This window comes from Psammomys obesus, unplaced genomic scaffold, assembly GCF_907164565.1.
Source record: "Psammomys obesus unplaced genomic scaffold, mPsaObe1.curated_primary_1811, whole genome shotgun sequence".
Lineage (NCBI taxonomy): Eukaryota > Metazoa > Chordata > Mammalia > Rodentia > Muridae > Psammomys > Psammomys obesus.
In genome coordinates this window covers 1746-11625 of record NW_026589646.1, presented here as the reverse complement: position 1 = coordinate 11625, position 9880 = coordinate 1746, and the positions used below count along the sequence as shown (strand labels likewise).

The window sequence follows — 9880 nt, the reverse complement described above, 5'->3', positions numbered from 1 at the left end:
TCAGTGAAGATGTTTAGAATATCTTTGAAGCCATCATCACATTCAGTGGACTAAATTCCATAGTTTATAACTTTATATTAAATATAACAAGTATAAATACTCTAAAAGACAATCCAAAATTAAGATAATTGATTGTGAAAACTGGATTTTATCATTTCACATGCAAATATATCATTCTGGATTCAAATGACCATTTTACTGAAAGTGAAAAACAGTAATTTTGTTTTTTTCCTATTGAAGAAGTTTTGTTAAGCTTCACTTTGCTCATCAGCAATAAAAGGCAGCACAAAATATAGCTTCTTTTAAATTAAAAGCAACAGTAATCAAAATCATTGATTTTGATAGATAAGATAATTAGTAAAATATTAATATTGCTGCAATTGCAAATGATATGAATTGTTTGTAATATCACAGTATGCAGAAATATTTGTATGAAGGTGCTGTTAGCATTGATATTTTCAATACTTCCATGTTTTCATTGGGAATTCCAGAACCATTAAATAAAACTCTTTTATTTGGCTAATTTCTAGGAGAAAGAACTTTAGACTTCAGTAAGATTTAAATGCTTCTCTTTGATCATGTTTTTATATGTTTCTTCAGTTAATGTATTGTGCAATAATGATTTTAAATCATTTTTATGAATGTGATTAGAGCCATATAATTAGCCTTATACTAAAAATTTAATCTCTTGAGTTCTGGTTACTCTGTATCGATATTTCAATATCTCAAAATGAAAACAGGTATCTCTTTTGTTTAATCTTTAGGCCCTCTGACAGTTTGTTAGGCATGCTTTAGGTGTGAATAATTTTCCCTATTTTATTTCCAAGATAATTTTCAGATCCCACCAGAAGAACTCATGTTTTTGACAGACAGAAATCTAACTGCTGAGGTCACACTTACCCTCTTGGGCTTCTCAGATTACCCAGACCTGAAAATACCCCTCTTCTTGTTGTTCCTGGCAATCTACAGCTTCAGTGTGGTAGGGAATCTGGGGATGATTATGATTATTAAGACTAACCCCAAACTGCACACCCCCATGTATTTCTTCCTCAGCCACCTCTCCTTTGCAGATTTCTGCTCTTCCTCCATCATTGCTCCTAAGATGCTGGTGAACCTTGTTGTAGAAGACAGGACCATTTCATTTTTAGGATGCATAATGCAATTATTTTTGTTTTGCACATTTGTAGTGACTGAGTTAATTCTGTTTGCTGTGATGGCCTATGACCGATTTGTGGCTGTCTGCAACCCCCTGCTTTACACAGTTGTCATGTCCCAGAGGCTCTGTGCCCTGCTAGTACTTGGGTCATATGCAGGGGGCGTGGTATGCTCCCTGACACTCACCTGTTCTGCTTTAAAATTATATTTCCAGGGATTCAACACAATTAATCACTTCTGTGAATTGTCCTCCCTGATAGCCTTCTCTTGCTCTGATTCTTATCGCACCCAGTTACTTCTTTTTATTGTTGCCACTTTCAATGAGATAAGCACACTTCTCATTATTCTTACATCATATTTGTTCATTGTTGTCAGTGCCCTGAAAATGAATTCATCTAGTGAACACCAAAAAGTTTTCTCCACCTATGCTTCTCACATGACAGCCATCACCATCTTCCACGGGACCATCCTATTCCTCTACTGTGTGCCCAACTCCAAGAACTCCAGACATACAGTCAAAGTGGCCTCTTTGTTTTACACAGTGGTGATCCCCATGCTAACCCCCTTGATCTACAGTCTGAGAAATAAAGATGTCAAAGACACAGTCAGTAAAATAATGAATGTAAGATATTTTTCTCAGAGACTCTAATCCTTAAAATACAGTTAATTGTGCTATTTGAAAGGTGTTTGGTTTTGAATGAATGAACTGTCCAGTAACAATCCTTTATAAAATTTCTTTAGATTTTTCAAAACAGAGACAAAATTTTCTACTGAAATAAACATTTAATAATATGTTTGGCATGAATGTACTGTACAAGAATTGTTAACATTAACTACAGTCTTTGTCTTTAATGTGTAGTACAGTTTAGTCCACAGAATGATTCTGAGTAATAACTGAAAATGTACAAGACATATGTGATATATTGTATATGAGACAGCAACAAATATTTATTCTTTGTGACAAATGAAACTGGAGTGCTAAAAAAAGTTCATTTCCACACTGTGGATGTAGTGAAATAAGTGATTTTTTTCATTTTTGATGAATTTTTACTCTCTAGCACAGTAATAAACATATTGTATAGGAAGTAGCAGATTTACCTACACTACGTCTTTCTCATCATAAAACAAACACCCTTACCAGATACAAATTTGTATCTACTTAATTATTATATTACTTTATATGTTCATGGGTATGTTATCATAATATTTTAATAAATTACTACAATGTAAAATAACATTTGGCTTATTCATCACCTCAAATATTTGCCATCGGCTTGTGTTGAAATACATAATCAATTTAAAACTGCATCTATGCTACAGAACACTAGAAATCATCCTTCATATCTAATTGTACCCCTGTACTCATTAACCATCTTCTCACCATCTCTCTTCCTTAAAACTTATTCAGTCTTTGATAATCATTACTTTACTATTTACATCTATGGCATCAGCTTTGTTAGCTTCCACAAAAAATAAGAATAACCCGTATTTATTTTTCAACCTAAATTATTTCACTTTGCATAATGCTCTTCTTGCATGTTTCTGTTTTTAATTACATTTTTATTTTTTTATATTTGTTACAGTTTATTTACTTTTTATCCCAGCTGTAGCCCCACTATTTCATTCCCTCCCAATCCCCCCCTCCCTCCATCATCTTCACCGTGGACTCCACAGTGGACTCTCTAAGTCCACTGATGGGAAAGGTCCTCCTCTCCTTCCATCTGACCCTAGCTTATCAGGTCTCATCAGGACTGGCTGCAATGTTCTCCTCTGTGGCCTAGCAAGGCCACTCCTTCCTCAGCGGGGCATGGTCAAAGAGCCAGCCACTGAGTTCACCTCAGAGACAGTCCCTGTTCCCCTTACCAGGGAAACACACTTGGTTGCTGAGCTGCCATGGGCTACATCCAAGCAGAGGTTCTAGGTTATATCCATGCATGATCCTTGGTTGGAGAAACAGTCACAGAAAAGACCCTTGTGCCCAGATATATTTGGGTCCTTGTGGTGCTCCTGTCCTCTCCAGGTCTTACTAACTCTCCCTTCTTTCATATGCTTCCCTGCACTCTGCCCAAGGTTTGGTTATGAGTCTCAGTCTCTGCTTTGATACACTGCGAGGTAGAGTCTTTCAGAGGCCCTCTATGGTAGGCTCCTGTCCTGTTTCTTGTTTTCTCTTACTTCCAAAGTCCATCCCATTTGTCTTTCTAAGTGAGGATTGGTCATCTTACCCGGGGACCTCCTTCTTGTTTAGCTTCTTTAGATGTACAGATTTTAGTATGTTTAACCTATCTTATAGGTCAAGTATCCACTTATAAGTGAGTCCATACTGTGTGTGTCTTTCTGCTTTTGGGATACCTCACTCAGGATGATCTTTTCTAGATCCCACCATTTACCTGCAAATTTCATGATTTCTTTGTTTTCAATTGCTGATTAGTATTCCATTTTGTAAAAGTACCATAATTTCTATATCCATTCCTCTGTTGAGGAATATCTAGGTTGTTTCCAGGTTCTGGCTATTACAAATAAAGCTGCTGCAAACATGGTTGAATAAATGTTCTTGTTGTGTACTTGAGCATATTTTGGATATATGCCTAGGAGAAAGTTTTTAATTAAATCAATCATTTTTTGATATACTATAGTCACAATGAAAGTAAATATTTCCATTCTTTTTTCATGTTTTATGTGTAATGGGAATGATATTTTTAGTATTCACATCATCTCTGTTTTTGAGCTAGGAATACAGGCAGTCTATACTGACAGGACAAGTTTAAAAATCTATAGAACATTGTACACAAAGTTCTGTCATTTAGAGAGATTATTATAGGAATGGGTGTTTAATCAGGATGGGGAGAGGCAAAAGAGATTGACAAGCTGAGTTAACCTCCACAGTAAAGCCTTTCTTCCATATTGTACAATTCTGTTGCTCATTCCTTCTCTTTTTTTTTCTCTCTTGTTTTCTTTTTAACTGAGCCTATATTACACAAGCTCAATATAATGTTCAAGAGCTGGGTGTACATAGCATGAATATCTCATTCATTACCTTAAATATTTATAATTTCTGTATGTTGCAATGAAAAAATATCACCTCTACTTATTTTCAGTTAGTCAGTGTAGTATAATTAATCCTAGTCAGAACAATTTTTACTATATAGTCAAAATTATTCAGCCTTATTTCTACAAAAAAATACTAAGCATAAAATAATCAAAGAATGAATAAGAGTACATAAAATATTTAATTTGAACTTTTAAATAGAAGATATAAATAATATGTGTACTATGAAAGTATAGTATAAATACTCAATGCCAGTAGCTCCCAGAAAATGAAAGGTACAGGAGTTTTCTTGCTTGTTTATAGCATCTCTGACTCTTCTCCTGTACACCTTCACTTACTTGACCAACTCTGCCTCTCTGTCTCCAGCTTCTGGATCCAACTTCCATCAACCTACCTATGATTCTCCACTGCTTCCTTCTCAGTGTATAGCTCTGAAGTTAACTGCATTTTTCAGGGTCTTTTCTTGTAGAGCATATGAATATAAACAACTTTATTTTTTGCCTTTCAAATTCACAGTATTAAAAATTATGAAGAAAACAGTAAACATATACATATGTATGTATAATGTAATGAAATTCAGAATATTTTTTAAAACTACAAATGATTTGTATTATGCTGTTACTAAAATATATACTGTGATAAACAGCTATTTGAGGCTTAGCTTATTTAGCACCTGTTTTGAAGAAGCAAGAATATCTGCTTTTTGTTGATATTGAAATATGTATGCATATGTGACACGTACATATTTAATAAAACTGAAATTCTACTTCTCAAGGATTTCTTTAGACTTACTTTAACATCCTTGTTCCTGAGGCTGTAAGTCAGGGGGTTGAGAATGGGGATCACAAGAGTATAAAACAATTAGGTTATTTTGTTTTGACTAGGGAATAAGAAGGACTTGGTTAGAAATGCATAAAGAGCATTGTTTCTTGTATTATTGCAACAACAGTTAGATGAGAGGTACAGGTGGAAAGCTTTGAGTTGCCCCTCAGCAGAGCCGATCTTCAAGACTGACAATATGAAATAGCAGTAAGAGACAGTCACTACTGAAATGGTGCTCAGCTCAATAAGCCCAAATGGGATGAATATGACTAGTTTATTGACCTCTGTATCTGAGCAAGATAGTAATGGTAGAGGGGACCTATCAGAGAAGAAATGGCTGATTTCAATGGACCCACAGAAACACAAGTGAAAAGTCAGTATTGTTTGTGTCTAAGCATTTACCATTTCAACCAGATAAACCTCAAGCAGGAGATGGTAGCACACCATTCTGGACCTATCTACTGACTATAGCAAGGGGTTGCTGATGGCCCTGTACTGTTCAAAGGCCATCACTGCCAGCAGCACACACTTACCATCTGTAAAAAGTGCAGAAGATAAAGAACTTAACAGCACAGCCAATAAATGGAATTGAATTGCTCTTGGTCATAAGGCCCACGAGCATCTTAGTCCAACTGTAGTGGCACAGCAGATGTCAGAGGAAGAGAGGTGGCTGTGACGCTGTGAATCCATTTTGATCAAAATGATCATTCCAATATGTTCAATAATAATAATGAGATAAACAATTAGAAAACTTGTAAATAAAATCACCTTGATCACATGGTTACTTATAATTCCCAAGAGAAGAAAGTCAGTAGCTGAGCAATTCCCAGCCTCCACTCTTTTTTGCTTTATCAACTGTTTACAAATAATCAAAAAGATAGGTTAGGGATTGTTTCCTTGTTGGGCCAAAATATTGTTTTAACATATAATAATTTTTTTACCGTAAACTCTTGTCTTTTGGAAACAGCACAGGCAAATATTGTTTTCAAAGAGAAATTATTATAAGAGTTTAATGTAAGTTGTTAATACTCATTTCTAAATTGTACATAGTTCATGATGAAAGTAAATTATCTTGCCTTTTTTTTCAAGTTGCTTTATGTCAGGTGAAAATATTTTTGATTTTTTTTTCACAATTTATTCATTATATATACCAATTGAAACCCCCTCCATGAACTCCTCCCTGTCCCACCCTCCCTTCCTCTTTCTGCATCCCCTAGTCCACTGAAAGAAGAGTTCTCATCCTTTGCCATCTGCCCATAGCTTGTCAAGTCTCATCAGGACTGCCTGGATCCCCTTCTTCTGTGGCCTGGTATGGCAGCATCACCAGGAACAAGTGATCAAAGAGCAAGCAACTGAGTTTATGACAAAGGCAGCCCCTGTTCCCTTTACTCAGGAACCCACATGGAGACTGAGAAGGAGGTCTAGGACCTCTCCATGCATGGTACTCCGTTGGTGCATCAGGCTCTGCAGGACCCCTGCACTCAGATTTTTAATTTTTTTTTTTAGTTTTTATTAATTACAGTTTATTCACTTTGTATCCCAGCTGTAGCCCCCTTTTCAACCCCCTCCCAATCCCTTCCTTCCTCCCTCTTCTTCTATGCCCTTCCCCAGTCCAATGATAGGGGAGGTCCTCCTCCCCTTCCATCTGACCCTAGTCTATCAGGTCTCATCAGGACTGGCTTCTTTGTCTTCCTCTGAGGACTGATAAGGTTGCTACCCCTTCAGGTGGAGGTGATCAAAGAGCTAGCCACTGAGTTCATGTCAGAGACAGTCCCTGTTCCTATTATTGAGGAACCCTCTTGGACACTGAGCTGCCATGGACTACTCCTGTGCAGGGGTTTTAAGTTATCTCGATATTCTTGTTTGGAGTATCAGTCTCAGAAAAGACCCCTGTCCAGATATTTTAGTCCTTTTGTTCTCCTTGTGGAGTTCCTGTTCCCTCCAGGTCTTTCCATCTCCCCCTTCTTTCATAAGATTCCTTGCACTCTGCCCAACGTTTGGCTATGAATCTCAGTTTTTTTTAGCTTTGCTGGTCTCCTTGTTGGGCTCCTGTCCCCTCCGTGTTCTTCTATCTCCACCCCCTTCTTCTTCCATAAGACTGCCTGCGCTCTGCCCAAAGTTTGGCTGTGAGTCTCAGCATCTGTTTTTATACACTTTTGGGTAGAGCCTTTCAAAGGTGCCGGAGCCAGCAGAGTCCAACAGTACCTGAGTGGGGTGTGGGGACAAATCACACTTCACATGGGATCGGCTTGAGAGGGCTGTCAGTCTGACTGAAGTAGCGCGGGTTTATTCCAGGGTTCATTATTTATAGGCAAAGCAAGCAAGTCACATCAAAAAGAAAAAGGTGTGGAACCGCCTAACTTTTATTCAAAAACTACTTCCCCAGGTGAAAACCTAACAAAGCAGCTTAACAAGCAGCTCTCCACACCACAGTGTGAGTCCTGGTGATCCAGCTCAGCTGTATAGCTTGGCCACAGATGTGTTGCTTTAGCACAGGCCATTTGTGTACAGGTGCAGGAGGTTTCCATGTTACCTGGAGCATCCTGGACTGTCTCCCAGGCTGGCTTTGTCTGTAGCTGTGTCCCGAGGCTCTCCACGCAAAGGACCCTCTGTAGTAAGCTCCCATCCTTTTCCCTCTTTTCCACTGCTTCTGCTGTCTATCCTGTTTGTCATTCTGAATGAGATTTAAGCATCCTCCCTAGGGTCCTCCTAAAGAAACTAAGCACATCTTGTGAAAGTCAGAAGATATACAGCAGTAAAATCCATTTGTTTGATCAAAAGAATACATTTATTTCCTTTAGAAATATGAGTTCAAACACTATTAATGTGGCTGCACATATATTAATAAATGGAAATTATACTGATGGTATTTTAGTGTCAAGGTTTATTGAATAGTCAAATATATTTTGAAGGAATTTCTAATAGTTACCTTTACTGCTTTTTCAGAATTTTTATAATCCCTTTGTGAAATTTACCAGAAAACAAATGATAGATGATGAAAAATTATTTAAAGTGAGAAGATATAACATCAAACAACATAGAGCAACAGATTCTACTAAAAGCATCTCAGTAATTCTCAGCTTGTGTTTGTTGCTAAAATGCAAATGAAAAGATGTAATAATAGTTTCTGAAGCTACAAGTGCTAGTCCTCTTCATGTTTATGTGCATATGTGCATATGCCTGTGTTTGCTTTTGATATGTAAACATTGAAATGTAGATGGAGTCTTATTTTTACTTTTTCTATACTTAAATACAATAGATTTTCCGTATATACTGTAATTAATGTATGTATATTTGGATTGTTAACTGTATTATTATTTACTAAAGCATAAATTCCATATTCATTATTAGTGTAGAGTAACCTGAATTAATGATTTCCTAGTGGCTTCTGAGTAAAACATGAATGAATTATCTTTAAAGAGTTTATATATACAAGTGTAGTAATTCAGTCTCACATAGTACTAGCAAGAAACTATCATTGTTCATTATGTTGTAATTACGTTTAACTTCATGAGTTTCTCACACATTCCCTAATAACAACTCTCCCATTTCCCAAAAAACTACATTATTTAAATATAAATAAATTAGCCCTAAATAAAAAAAATAATTGAGGGAGGAAAGAATTAAGAGACAAACAAACATATGAGACGAGTCTTTCTGTTCTCATCAGTGACACATGAATTACACGTAGATAATATTTTATTTTCACTCTGAGGGTTCTGGGACTTAAATATACTCTTTTATTCATGAATGATTAATTAGATTACTTGATGATCCCCTGAGATACTATAGCAACTTCAACAAAAGATTAAATTATAAGTTTTCACATGTACTGTATGGCTTAAATCGCATCATCGATACTGTTACTTCAGGTCAAATAAAGGTTACAAAACATCACAATTTGGACAAATACAGAAATACACAGTTCCAAAATTATCAATACTGTATATTTGGGAAGTATTAAAATAATAATCCATAGATTTCATAGAAGTTATAGTACATAAAATTATATTAAACCCAACTTTTATATTAGGGTGTTGAAGTGGACATGTATTATTTTATCCAAATTATATGCCAACCCTTTTTCATTATTTTATTTAGGTACCCCAGTAACAAGGACAGTACTAAAGTTAAGATATTGACAGATAATGATATCAGTACCTGTGCAGTCATCGCTATTCACACAGTGTTTGTCATGAGACACTAGAAAACACAAACCGGTGTAATCTAAAGATATCAAAACTAGAGAATTGATGAGGATCGCATGTGAAGTTTCAGGGTAAAACAAGCACTGTGATGTGTACACAATCCTAGCCATTTTTCCCAAGCTTTGACTTTAGTCAAAAATGTTTTCAGATAACTCCACACATCCCATTTTCAAACCCATGCATCCAGGGAGGTAATGCCTGCAATCAGATCAGTTTATCTCAATTTTGTTCATCATCTTATGAAATTTTGGTTTCTTTCTACCTAATTTATATCCACTTCACCTAAAAATATGAGTTCATATGACCCTCAAAAATACCCATTAATCACTGTAGGAGAAAAAATACTGAGAAATGCATAGAAATTGAAATACTTTAATGGCAATTCAGTGCTATCCTACTTTGCTTATGTTATAAAATGTTTCGTTTGAGGCTTTCTGCCACATTGTTGGTTGAATTGGTATGATTATTAATACAAAGTCTAACAGGTTTATTCACAGCAACAAATCAATCTCAGTATTCTCAATATCCAGAAGTGAGACATCTGGAACCCAAAACATGCTGCTTCAGTGACTGGTACACTCTTATTCCCTGGTTTATGGAGATTACAGTTGTTTTTTTTTTTTCTTTCCTTCAGTATTGAGAAAGAATT

General features: G+C 36.1%; 1 protein-coding gene and 1 pseudogene across 1 annotated transcript; one reads left to right on the top strand and one right to left on the bottom strand.

Moving 5' to 3' along the window:
- The first annotated feature begins 856 nt into the window (after positions 1-856).
- LOC129675147 (olfactory receptor 5D16-like) lies at positions 857-1804 on the top strand. The gene has a single exon (XM_055605166.1). It carries the CDS (start codon positions 857-859, stop codon positions 1802-1804), a length of 948 nt encoding a protein of 315 aa, XP_055461141.1.
- Positions 1805-2003: 199 nt separating this feature from the next.
- Positions 2004-9196, bottom strand: LOC129675151 (olfactory receptor 5W2-like; annotated as a pseudogene).
- Between the last annotated feature and the right edge of the window lie 684 nt (positions 9197-9880).